The following is a 14,479-nucleotide window of genomic DNA, read 5'->3' on the forward strand; positions in this document are numbered from 1 at the left end:
AATAACAAGGGTAAAAGATACAATCACGTAAGCAATTTGTGCAGTGAGCAATAATATAAGACAAAACACATTTTTCTGCATATGAGATTTTATGTGAAAGCGTTTATTTTAATTTTACATCTTTAATAAGACCATAGTCATGAGCCACTCTAACAATTTATTATTAGAATCATTTTGCAGTATCTCTTAAGATTCTAATATTCAAAATCTTATTTTATCTCTAACTCAAATTCTTAATATTTTATATGTTTTTGACACTTGTGCAATAATATTTACACACATGGCCACCCTCATTCCTTTATAACACCCACTCACCCACCCTCTTACACACTTACACTAACACAAACACACTAGTATGTATTGTAAGAGTATTAAATGTATTTCTGTGGATATCTGTCATTGGTTTTATTCTCTGAATATTTCATTTGTTACAATATTTGAGTTTGTCCAAATGTTTGCAGACAAAAGACTGGATTTCATCCCCTAGGGAGTCATTAAGATTAAGAAATAACAATAGGGATGGAGATTACCTTAAATAAGGAAATATGGAAGTCTAGGCATTTATAGGGCTTCATTGGCTGTCATTGGCTGGTTTAAGTGACCACTTTACACACTGTGTAATATTCACCATTTTGCCTATGTTTGAACATCCAAGTTTCTTCAATTCTTCTATTTGTTGATTTTAGTGAAGTTAAAGAGCTGAATAGGCAAAATGGTGAATTTTACACAGTGTGTAAAGTGGCCACTAAAACCAGGTATTCTTCGTCCCTGTTGTTATTTGTTAATTTCATTTGATATATTTTTTTCCATGTGTTACTTTTGATATCCCTAATAAATAAATAAAACAATTAAAAAATAGTCGACTGTAAATAGGGTCGAGGAAGACACGGTACGATCAAATCCAGTAAATACTAGATTGCCAAGTCAGAATAATTTGCGCACGTGCATGAGAAGATGTATGAATATAGATGAAGTGAAGTATTTATGCAACGACACACATAAATGGTATTCTATCATCTCTGCCTCTACACATATAAAAAATTGCACGATAGTATGATATAAAGTTTAACATGTTTCAAATTTATTTTCAGGTTTGATAAACCTCACATCACTGACCCTTCATCACAATCAAATAGACGTCATAGAAGATCACGCATTCCGACAGCTGTCAAATCTGACAGAACTCGATTTGTCACATAATGAAATAGTCTCGGTGTCAGGTATGTTTCAAAGCCATTACCATACATGACAACCCTTTAACCAAAAAATGATATATGAAAATGCATTTTGGATTTTATTTCACGAATTTAAAATTTAAAAATACAATGCTTTAAATTGTTTTCACAGCACGGTTAAAAAAAAACTCCAACAGTATTTTGAACATGTCCTTAAAGTGGTACTTAATTTTACCTCAGTATTATAAGTTTAGTTCTACGGGACTCATACGGAAACCGATGCCCACTGTTGCTTGACCAATCGTCTTAAGGACAGTGCGGAAGGTGAATGGAGCATTTCCTGTACGTAAACAATAAAATTATCAAAACATCCAAAATACTGATTACCTAGCACGGATGTCGAATTGCTGACGGCAAGGGATACTGATGACCTAAAGGTTTACTTCTGAGTGGGGAATCAATTCCCCACTCAGAAGTAAACAGAACGAAATGGAAAACTAGTTTAAGTAGCAACCTTAGTTACAAGTATTTGAGTAGATTAGATCAGTTCAGTTATCGTCTTTTTTAAAAATACATAAATGAATTATAATAATAAATAAAAATATATATATTTTCATATGTTATGTATAAAATATATATATTTTTATGTTCACGATTTACTTTTTTTAACAAAATTAATTTTGTTAAAAAAAGTAAATCGTGAACATTTCTGTTTGATGATTTTCTATGACTTATTTATTGTTATTTTAGGAAACTCTCTTGGTCATCTAATCCGTCTCCAGAAATTAGATATTTCTCACAATTTTCTTCGCTCCCTGAGTTCTGACTTAACCAGGCCACTGATTGCTCTCAGAGAACTGAGGTTGGATGACAATGACATCTCAATAGTAGCTGGTGACTCTTTCAATGCTTCCGTCATCCTGGACAGATTTACATTATCAGGTATGTTAAGTAAAACTAAAAGTCCCCATGCCTATTATTATTTCCCTGATTGATTATTGATATAAAGTTGGTGAAGGAAAATCATGCTAAATTTTTTTCATTTGCTAAAAAGATACTCTTCTATGGAAGTACTAAAGTTTACATGATTGAGAGAGCAATGAAAAAGAGGATACGTAAAGGCCCCGAAGATCCTACATAAATAATTAGTTTTACTGGTTATGGTTGGTGGTTCATAAGTTGATATATCTCATGTATATAAAAGGCTGAACTGCAAGAGATATATCAACTTATAAACCATCAACTGGATTCATTAATCAACCTAATTTTTTTCATAAATCTATAAAAAGTGGCCTGTCCAGTAGATTTATTTTAGACTCAAATACTCAAATCTTATTTTATTTTAACATGGAAATTTTTTTGAATTTATATCGGGTTGTGGCCCTGTAGCTAGTGTCTCGGACTCACGGACCAAAGTTCCGTGGTTCGAATCCCACTTCACCCCAACTTGATTCAATTTTCTAATAGTGAGTTATTTACAACTCGTTGAAAATGGCCCTCAAAATTTAATGTTTGGGTAAATCATAAGAACGCAAATATTTCTTAAAAAAAAAAAAAAAAACTGGTAAAACTAAAAAAGGATCCTCTGATTTATGAAAGAAACAAATGTTACTTATTTAAACAATTAAAATAAAAATAAAACTAAAATTGGTATTAACAGTAGTCTACAAAGTTTTAGAAATAACAGTGACTACACATTCATGTTAAGTTTACTAAATGGCTTAATTAATGTGTATTTTCTCAGCCAGCACAGCACAAACTATGATTTGCATGCACTAATGTCCCGATTGTGTCGTATTGTAAACTCAAGACAGAATCTGGACTTTTTGTGTAATTTTTCTACATTTAAAAAATCACTAAAATAGTCCAGATCTATCTCGAAGTATTTTTTTTCTTCTAGCTTTATTTTTTTTTAGTTGTATTTTATTTTTAAATTTGTACCTGTATGTAAAAAAATAAATCGTACTCATATTAACTCAATGGACTAAGTAAGTCCGCAAATAAAATTAATCTGGATTCCACATTATTCCTTCCAGATAATCCTTTAAATTGTGACTGCAGTCTTTCCGAATTCGCTGCTTGGCTTCGTGGCAATGTCCGATTATCTTCCATAGACCGAGCTAGTGCAGTTTGTACAACACCACCTCATTTAGAAGGTGCCGCTCTTCGCTCTCTCTCGCATAAAAGCTTTGGCTGTGGAGGAGACAAAGATGAAAACACTACAGACAATGGTGGAGACAAAGAAGATGAAGACGATGGGATAGAAACTGCGTTAGAAAGCGAAGTTGTAACAAGAGTATATGCAGCTGATACACACACCGAGGCTCTGGTCTCAGAAGAAGATGATGACTACTTTGTGAATGTTTCGAAAGAGCAAGTGAGTCCAATTGGATTAGTCTAATTAAAAAAAGATAACAGCCAAATTCATAAGACACGAGCTAAACCCGGCAATGCTTTGCTATTGCTAGATTTGAGTACATACTCGTTTATACGAGTAAATATTAAATGAACACAATCGAAAGTTTGATATCAATTATTGTATTTAGTTCAAATTAGATACGTACGTAAACATTTTTTTTGTTTCGGATTACATTGTGATAAGATGCGGTGACAGGAAATTTTGATAAATAGGTATTTAAACATTGTTTTCCTGTTATTATCTTGAAGATGCTTCTTCAATGCTATGCAAAAAAGACAACTGCATTTCGGACCTTTTATACCGATCTCAAATAAACAAAATCGACGTTACGTCGTCATGAAAAGAGATGGTGTAACTTTTAATTGATAAGTTGAAAGCTTAGTACTTGTTTATGATTGAATTCCAAATCTAAAAATAATTGGTTTTCAAGTACTGAATTTTAGTAGGTACTTAAGTACTTGTTTCAGTTTGAATTCCAAAAAAATTAAAAATTAATTTTTAAATATAGAACTCTTTTTGCAAATTTCGAGCTCTGCTCTTCTCAACAGGGGTGCACTCTATTCAGGTATGCGATTTTTAAAAATGAATCGAAAGTCAGTTAATATTATTTCAGTATTACCAAAAATCCAGTAAGAAGCTTTCATGGGTAGAAATAATAAGAAATTTAAGGAAATAATCTGATTGGGATCTATAAAAAAACTGAAGAATGACTTTCCAATTTTTTGTTTATGCATTCTAGACAAACGCAGCCCTGGTGAAGGATTAAAAAAAACTATCCGCTCATCATTTTTTCTTCTTCATAAATTTAAGATTTTAAGAGTTATAAATATGGTCGTGACAAAGATCTACTTTTCGCTGAAAACTGCACGTAAATCGGCCAAGTAATTATGCAGTCTATAGAGGACACTCATACGAACATTACTTTATATTCATATAGATACAAAATATATAATTTTTAATAATGGGTTTTATATTTTGTAAATCGCAAAAGCAAGAGCATAAGAGCTAGTTTCTTTTTTGGAAAGTTACAGTCATAACATGGAACAAATATATGAAAGTTGATTGTTTAAGAAAAAAAAAGGTATCATTTTAGGTAAACATATTAATTGATAAAATGAAGGAAAAATCTGTATTCGGTAAAATATTATTTAAATTTAAAAACCATCGTTTTTTTTACAAAAAGCATTAATTTAACTAAGTTTTAATAAAAAAGACGATTTGCATGTACTATGGCAAAGCACGCACAAATAAAAAAAAAATTGAAAGCGTTTTTACAAACTAAAAGCCTGCAAAAATAATGTACCAAATGTTTTCGTAATATTAAAGGATTTGTTTGTGGACTGTTTTTTTTGGTAAACAGAAATAAGGGTTGAAAATATATGAGCATCCATTTTATTCAAAAGACAGTACTTTAATGATGATATTTTACTTAAATTAAATTCGTATTTGTGTACGGACGGAAACATAAACAGTTCTGCGTGTGAAATAGAACCAGAATCCTAGACGAGTGTTTTTGACTCAACGGCTGATTTCAGGTATAAATCCTGAGTGGAGAAACGTCCACCTCGTAGTGTCATGGTTAGCACGTTTGCCTACCGCGCTTGAGTAACGATAAGTCAACGGACCATCGTGTTCAATTCCTGGGAAATTCGGTATGAAATATAAGTTTTCGAAGCTCGTTTTATACTGAAGAATTTCATAGTCCCTGGAATGGCACCTGAAGCGAAAGACTGATCAGTTTGCCTTTTTGAAACAGATGATCGAGATACGGGTGCCCTGTACACCATCAGGTTCAAGTAAGAGTTTGATGATGATGATGAAAATAACTTCATTGATGATGATATTAACCCAAGTTTTTGATAAAAATCTAAACTTCATTATGTATCCTCTTAATGTTAATGGTACCAAAACAGGAAATCCGTATAAAATTTAGAAGTACTAATGGACGAAAATTTATGCTGGCAAGCTCATACTAAATGAATTAAGCGGCAAAATATTTTTCAGTCTACACTCACTTAGAAGGTTGCAAAAATTCTAACCCATTAATACTAAATGCACTCTTGTACAAGCATTATTACTACCAATTCTAGATTACGCTCTAGGTTTCCAAGACTGATGTAAGCTGTGAGCAACTCGATAAACTAGAACGACTTGAGAATACATGCATAAGGTACATTTTTGGTCTTAGGAAATATGACCACATTTCTGATTATCGTAGGCTTAAAATTAGACAGCAGAGAGACTATCACTCCCTCTTACTTCTGTTCAATGTACTTCATAGTCCTAACGCTCTTATATACTTGCGTAAAAATTTCAACGCTCATCAGTTCATGGTTGACCTCTTCGTTTTAATTCTCAAGACACTTTCTTAATATCCATTAGCAATTCCTCTTTCTTCTCTAACTCAGATAGTGTCCACGCGGTTTAACTGTGGAATCATCTCCCATCCACCATCAAAGATGTTACTACAGTATCTCTGTTTAAATCACGTCTGAAGAAACATCTCTTTTCTCTTTCTTAATCTCTTCTGCTTTCCTCTTTCCCATTTTTTCCTTTTTCCCATTGAGTAATAGTTTTGATTTAAGGTAATTTATAAACAAATAAGCTAATTTCTGTTTTTGTATATCTTTTGCTTTTAAATCTTTATTTTCTATTGAATATGTTCTGAAACTTGAATTATAAAAATAAAACTTTTATTTTATTGGTTGGTCGGAAGAAATTGCCATTTTGCAATAAACCCACCAATGCACAAATAACATTATGTACAAAATGTCAAATAAATACATACATTATACTAAAAACATGTGGATGTAAATCATAGAAATGTTTTTATAAACGGCTTCAGTTAAGCAAACCCACTTAAACAATGGAGGCGGATTCTTTTTAAAAATGTCATTTTTTCAAAACAATTATCGAATTCCCTACCATCAAACATGAAACCGGCTTTCTACACAACTAATAATATAAGAATATTGTTAAAAAATCACAAAGACAAAGTCCATAAATCTAATAAATCTGGAATATACCAATTAAATTGTAATGATTGCGATTCAAGCTACATTGGAAAAACTAAAAGAAACTTTAATATTAGAGTAAAAGAACACTTAAGATGCTTTAATTATAATAATTTTTCTGAATTCGCAAATCATCTGATAGAAAATAAACATAACTTCAATAAAGACACTGGATTAAAAGTACTTCATGTTGAAAATAAAATATTAAAATTAGGCAACTTAGAAATCTTAGAAATTAAAAAAGCTATTCATAATAAGAAAACAATAATTAATAACTAAATAAACAATGTTTCTTTTAGTCCTTTCCTGTCTTACTTCGAAAATAATGATATCAAATTACCACATGTGTGGGAAAAAACCACTTGATTTATTGGGTCCACGTGTAGTATTTAGTGAACATGATAGAAATTAAAAAAGGAATCAATTCATTAGTTACGTAAACCTTGAAGAAGAAGCTTGTTTGCTTTAAACCGGTCGGTGAAAAATAAAAATTCGTGGTTAAAAACAAAGTTGTTTTATTAATTTTATTATGGCTACAGTTTAATTTGTCTAACTCTTATATTTTTCTTTCGCAGGTCACGTTGTCCGAATTCCATTACGACGGATCGTTAGTGCACCTCCGCTGGTCTGTCGAAGCTTCTACATTACCCTACACTTGCGATGCTTTATTTGTTTATGAAGTTCTGGGTAACAAGGAAGCCATTTTGAGTTCAGAACCCCTGCACTGCGATTCAACGGGAATGCCAGAGGCACAAGACCTCAGGGTCACAGTTCCCGGAAGCAGAGATCTTCAAATAGGCCGCACGTAAGAAACCAACAATTACAACGCCATACTTTTTAATTAGCTCTTAAAACACTGTGCTAAATAATCCCTTTGCGCGCGGTGGTCTAATATCGTGTTACCACAAGAGAAAGACGGAATATTCTAAAGCTCAGATATTCGAAAAAAAATAACACGGAGACATACAGTTTAATAATTCTTTTTCCATAATTTAGAAAAATAAACGTGTAATGTAGCCCTGTTATGACAAAAAAACGAAAATCATAAAAGCACCGTCAACAACCGATTGAATTTGTTTCACACAACACCGGCTACGGTGGCTTCAGAACAGCGTCTCTGTCTTCCTCGTTATGCGTTCTATCTTCGTGGTCTCTCTAATACAGATGTATTGATGTATTTGCGGACATTAAACTTCGGGTTGTATGGTTAAATATTGTTTGCATTAAAATTCAGCGCAGTCGTACAACTTTTACTTTCCAAATCCAGCGTGAAAATGTCAATTTAAAGATAATAAAAAATACAACTTCAACATTTGAAAAATAAAATAGATATATCGAGTCTTGTAACGTATGTCGACTAGTGTGACATCACAGCCACACAAAAGGTAATATTTTCTTTGCCTTAAGTAACATGATTTAATTATTAAAATACAATTTGTTGAAAATTACAGGTTGACACTTTAACCCACCCGTTCTTAAGATGTAACAAGCGTTGCAAAAAATTATAAATATCTCGGCAACTGCAATAAATATAACCACAAATTTTCTTGTCATATTTGAGTTAACATTAACATATAAGAAAAAAACTATATCACACGATGAATTTGTCCATCAGCATCTTCAAAAATGATAAGATATCGAGTAACTTGAGACCAATATATAAAAAAATAATTTAAGAGACAGAGATTTCTAATTAGGTCACTAACCTTGTTTTCACAAGTACGATTTTAGTAAGATGAAAAGTCAGTTATTATCAGGCGATCATTTCCTAACCTCAAGTTACTTACGCCTAACCTAAGGTAACCTCAGGTTTTCATACAAGAACTCTTGGGAATTTGTTCACACGGTTGTATTTGGAATATATTTTTAATTTGTTCAATTTATTTATTTTATATACGTTTATGAACATAACGCATAAGCATTGAAATTGTTTGATTCAACAATACAAGAATTTTTTAAAATATGGTATTTGTAAAAGAAAAATAAAGCATTCAGTTGTTTTATGCCAAAAATTTCGAAGCTTGATCAATTTTAAACAGTTTAATAGAATAGGTAAAAATTTCGCATTTAATTTTATTTCCGTAATCATTTCAAACGATCCTATCAATCTTGCAATGATTACACCAAAACTTATACCATGAAATTATTAGAGATAAACAACAAGATCTAGAGACACTGATCACTATTGTCTGTTGTCAAATACATTCATTTTGGCATTTAATATTTCTCAATAAACTTACCATTGATTACCTCTTAAAAGGCTGAGGTAAAAAAAAACATTTGCACATTATGATGTAACATCGTGTTATTTTAAGCAAAAGACGGAATATTTTGGAATTTAGAAATTGAAAAAATAACAAGGAGACATACAGTTCAATAATTATTTTTCCATAATTTATTAAAATGAAAATGTAATCAGAATATATAGAATTGCCTTGTATAGCAATATAAATAAAAAGTTATAAATAGGCCGGTCATTTTACATACGTGCACCCCCGCTCACGGCCAATAGCTGACTGAATACACAAACACCGGCTATAGAACAGCGTATCTCTCTTCCTTGTTATGAGTTCTATCTTTGTGCTCTCTCTTATACAGAGTTATTGCTGTATTGGCGCTACGAGGATAAATGTTTTTTTTTAAATTCCTGCATATTTGTACAAACTTCACATTCAAAATTTGGTTTGAAAATATCCATTTGAAGATCATAAAAAATACAACTTCATCATTAAATAGTGTAGCTAACGCGCTACCGGCGTCGTGTTGTGGTTCCGCTGCAGTCACTAACACACACGTCCCGATCCAATGGTTGAAAGGCAGCGGAGGCTAGGCGATCTTGTTAACTCGTCAGGGCCAGAGATGTCCTCAGAAGGGCCTCTTACTTCGGGTTGAAGTTGCTGGTTTGCCGTGGTCAGGAATCTGTAGGGAGAGAAGTCCAAAATCCAAGTCCAGGGTGAAGCGAAGGTGTCAAGCGAAGTGAAGTAGAATCGAGTAGAAAGCCGGGTCGGGGAGCAGCGAGTAGAGATGAGTAAAAGCCAAACGTCAGAGAAGAAGTGTCATTTATTTTCAAGTGTACATGTTGTATACCGTTCGCGCTACGTGGCCCACCATTCACCCCGCCGAGCGGGTCTAGCCGTCGTATGCCGCGCGGAGAGAGAGAGAGCGATAGAGAAGGCCGCACGCCCGCTCTATTTGTCTCCCTCCCTCCACGTATATAGGCACTACCCCTTCCAGTTCTCACGGCATTCTTGCGGCGGCAACGCAGCGCGCAACAATGGACATTCAAAAATATACTTAAAACTAATTTACGAACTAAATGCCTATTCTAAATGTCTCGGTATGGAAAAGGCCACCCCCGAAAGTGACAAATACTAGTCTTTATTGGGGGGGGGCAGTCATTTCTAACACATACCGAGATCCCTAATTCTAAACACTTAGCCTATTGCAGTGGCGGTCTCTACAAGGGGCCGCTTTCCGTTTTGACGTCCGTAACAAATAGAATAAGAAAGATATATCAAGTCTTGTATGTAGACTAGTGTGACATCACAACCACACAAGAGTTGAATTGCCTTTAGTGTTATATTTGATGAGTTTTTTTTTTTCAGATATCGATATTGTATTGCCCTAATGCAAGGATCAAGAAACAGTGATGAGCTAAATTTAGTTCTGGGATGTAGTGAAATGATTCCTCTTTATCCGACTATTCCAACAGGAGAAATCATTCGCAAAGAACCTTCTGTCAGGTAACTAATAACAAACGCTAAAATTCAAATGATTTATTTGCAATTAATTTTGTTTTTAATAACGAATCAAACAATTTCGATTTTCAGAGTGGTTGGAGTTAGATCAAACGTCACATCAAGTGGAACGTTATCTATTGAAATATCTCTGTTTGGTTACCCGCCAAACAGACCTCAAAATCTCAAACTTCAGAATGGAGTCGATCCTTCACCAGAAAAAATTGCAGAATATTTCGATGCTCTCAACAATTGTTTCATTAGCATTGCAATTCTAGCTCAGGGATCTTTAATAGACCAAAGTGACACACAATGTGAGAATACTCATGTCAAAATGGAAGGTTTTATGCAAGGTCCGTACAAAGTTTGCGCTTCTCTTTCCGAGTTCCAAGTCACTGGTCCTCATACCAAATGTGTGCTAGCCCAAAAAATTGGTAAACCTGAGATGATTAAATCAACGGCTTCGGGTATAAGTTTAGTTATGATTGCGGCATCTATTGGACTCATCATAGCTGTGATCATTTTGCTCTGGGCTTCAAGAAAATTGTTGAGAAAACCAAAACAAGTTGTTCAATCTCATCAGTGTTTTATAGCAGACCCTCAACCTTGTGATGATGTACAGCATTCAAGATATGTAAAACTACACGCGACTACAAAATTGTGATATTTATTAGAATAAACTCTGAAAGTGTAAACTGAAAGGCACGTAAATCAAATTTGATTTGTGAATTTTTTCGATAGTGGGCTTTTTTTGGAAGTCAGAAAAAACTTTAAAAAATTGGTCTGTGAGACAAACTTGATTTTTACAATAGTTGTTACCAAGGCTTACTCTGTTAGTGATTTAACTGCATTTGAAGAAAAGAGTGATTGAGAAATCATTGAAAATCAGTGCCTAAAAAATGTAATTTTTTTAAATGCTTTTTTTTTTTTAAACATTACGAGTGCCATTGTAAATATTAATCTCGAAATCTCCAATTATAAGTAAAGGTAATTTATTTAATTTAAAAAAAAAACATTACTCTAAAGGTGATTCCACACACTTGCCAAGCGTTGACAAGCGCAGCAGTGTAAATGGAGTGTTTGGTTTGCCTTGCGGACGCTTGCGAGCGCTTTCCGTGGTTTAGAATGGTGACGGTATTTTGTTCACAGATCAAAGGAATTCATAAATTAAAGATATATGGCACTGTAAGCTTGAACCAATTTATGATTAAATGCCACGTTTGCAAGCGTGTGCACGCTGACGTTTAGCTTCGGACGACAAATGGCTTGGCAAACTTGTGGACTTACCATAAAAGCGCATTTTTGAGTGTTTAACAATGTGAATTATTTCACTATCAAATATTACCTCAGATTTAAAAATAAAAATGTAAAAATACTCTACACACTTAACCATTATTATGTTGTTTGATCTTAAGAATAAAATTAATATGTAAGTGTTAAACATATAGAATAATTGTAAATAATTATTAAATAATGATACTTTTAATTTAATTAGTTAAGAACCTATTTCTGTACCTTGCGGTACACCGTTAGATATAATCTAATAATACTAAACAATGTTCAGTCAATTAATTTAGAAATAAACAATGAAAACGTGTCATACTAACGGTATTAACGTACTGACGATACCAAATATGTGAGAGTGGAAATATATTTTAATTTGTAAATATTTATGTAAAGATGTTTTTTTTTTTAATTAAAAGTTTGAAAATAACAATATATTTCTTTTTATCCGTATTTTTCAACGCGTGTTTGTGCAACAGATTGAATGGGAAAATAATTTACGAGTATGACATTAAAAAAAATTACTTAACGAACCTCGGATCGGATGCGCGCGCACGACCATTGCCATCAACTAGCCACAGTACTAGACACAGACATAACAAAGTTGGTAAATTGGGTCTAAACATAAGAAATTTATTGAAATTTCTGCAGAAAACATTGAACATGGGAACCTTTGAAATGGATCATTTCAATATACAGAAACCATTTTAAGTCAATTCTATTTATTAATTAAAAAATAAAATAAACATTACAAACATAAATTCAATAAGCATATATTATAAAAAAGAAAAAAATACATGAAAGACACTCATGTCAAAGTAGTAGGAGAATCCTGCTCCAGAAAACCCCTTTGGATACGTGGAACAGATAAATATCCAGAGCGATATTGTTCAGCATTGCGGTAACTCTTCCAACAGGCATAACCATCGGCTGGTTGGTCCAGTATATCGGAATATGAAACAATCTATGCTGACGCTGTCTTATCAGGTAATTATCAGGAGCAGACTAACCAATACTGATCATAATCTCAGAGTTATCGACCATACCGCGCAACAATCGATATACATTTCTTTAGTCTCTTAACTTTTGTAGCCAGACATACCCTGGAGAAACTCGGTCGGATAGAACCAAGGACAATACCCGCACTCTCTCATGAAGAGATATTTCAGACTTCAGTTAATGTGGCCCCCAAATCATCGAGCCACTCTCGAGTCTACTTCGCATAAGTTCTCAGTACGTAGGTATTTTCAAAAACCCCGGCAGTACGCAGAAAAAATCCTAACATCTTCAATGCATTACCACTGATTGTCTCTATGTGTTCATGAAATGTCAGAGTGATCACAAATCTAATATTTGTATTAAATTCTGGTCATTTATTTTGTAGTTAACACTTTGTATTACGGAGCCGTGTAAACACGTTATTATATAACAATGCATTGTGTCCCGGTCCTGTGTTTTCACGTGGTTTACCAGCTGTCTAAAAAAGTGCATTTTATTGACATCTAGTGAGTTTTATTAGTACTTTTTTGCTGCTGGTAAACTACGTGGAAACACGGGCCCGGGACACAACGCATGGTTGTTATAATCAAAAGGTTTACACGGCTCCGGGATACGAAGCACAAAAAAAGGAGTGAGGCCCTGTATATGTGCGAACATTGCAATGCGCAATGTGGCTCTCCATAAAAGCCAATGTTGGCAAAACTATCATACAAAAATGACTTTATATTTTTTATTTTAATTATTTCAAATAAAAATAAGAAGCTTCAATTGATTTAATCTAGTATTTTCATAATTATCACACTTTTAAGAAACCCTTTACAAAGCATGAAATTTCACAAAAATGGACCGGGCACAGGGTAAATTCTATGTGTATTCGGCCGGTGCTCAAAGTGTTAAAAAAAACATCCTTTCATTTTTTTTGTACATGCATTCTCATCGAATGCAACCCTGGTGGGTAGATGAATAAAATTTTATGCTCCTAACTTTTTTTTACATATTAGATTGAAAATTTTAATATCTACAAACACGCAGCGCAAAGATTTACATTTCGATGAAAACCGCACGTAAATTGGTTAAGCCGTTTAGGAGGATTTTAGTGACATCACACGTACAGAAGAATTATACATAAATATTTATAATAAACAATATAAGAATAAGGATTACTAATAATTTTTTTGTTAAGCCAAATATTCAAATTGATCATTTTCAAAATAGGCAATGCATTAAAAGAGTTTGATCACAATATCAATGAACGTGTCTGTTTATTATACACCAGTGATAGTTCTTATTTTATACGTAGCAGTGGCGAATAGTGATTTTATTTACATGTAAGTTAAAAAAAAATCATATATTTGTACCTACATAGAAGGTACATAATATAAACCATGAATTGATATTTTCTGTGGTTCTTTGTGATAAAACAACTTTCACCCATGAAATCAACTCAAACGACGTAATTTCGTGATATAAAATATTATAAACATTTATTTTTCATTACTTTAATACATAACTCATTAAAAAAAATAACACTATGAATTCAGTCGATATCAGGTACTCAATTGAAATGTCAAGTGGCCTAATTGTTCTAGAAATTAATAGTGCTAAAAACAGCCGCGTCAAGCGCCATATGTCCTGCGATATGACGCATGAAAGTTTTTATGGTCTTATGTCAAAAGTACCAACTCAAAGAAAAATAGCCCTTAAGAAATACTGTTTTCTAAATCAAGAATCCTCAAATAATTTGTGTAATCTGCAAGTTTAATATAGAAGGAAAAAGACGCACTGGGGTTAAGACATTAAAAATATAGTATACTTATTTGTATGAAAAAGTAAGCTGGAATAATCGGCTAG

General features: G+C 33.0%; 1 protein-coding gene across 1 annotated transcript in view; it reads left to right on the top strand.

Annotated features, from left to right (window-relative positions):
- Lrt (Leucine-rich tendon-specific protein) overlaps window positions 1-11,639 on the top strand; it is a 280,436-nt gene extending 268,797 nt beyond the window's left edge. Inside the window, exons 7-12 of the mRNA XM_088225666.1 lie at window positions 1,092-1,220; window positions 1,926-2,117; window positions 3,212-3,552; window positions 7,184-7,413; window positions 10,214-10,351; window positions 10,439-11,639. Coding sequence (XP_088081792.1) covers window positions 1,092-1,220; window positions 1,926-2,117; window positions 3,212-3,552; window positions 7,184-7,413; window positions 10,214-10,351; window positions 10,439-11,009 — 1,601 coding nt within the window. The 3' untranslated portion in view covers window positions 11,010-11,639. The remainder of the gene's footprint in view (window positions 1-1,091; window positions 1,221-1,925; window positions 2,118-3,211; window positions 3,553-7,183; window positions 7,414-10,213; window positions 10,352-10,438) is intronic.
- The last annotated feature ends 2,840 nt before the right edge of the window (window positions 11,640-14,479 follow it).

This window comes from Micrasema longulum, unplaced genomic scaffold (assembly GCF_059751315.1).
Source record: "Micrasema longulum isolate JH-2025_06_02 unplaced genomic scaffold, ASM5975131v1 h1tg000379l, whole genome shotgun sequence".
Classification (NCBI taxonomy): Eukaryota; Metazoa; Arthropoda; class Insecta; order Trichoptera; family Brachycentridae; genus Micrasema; species Micrasema longulum.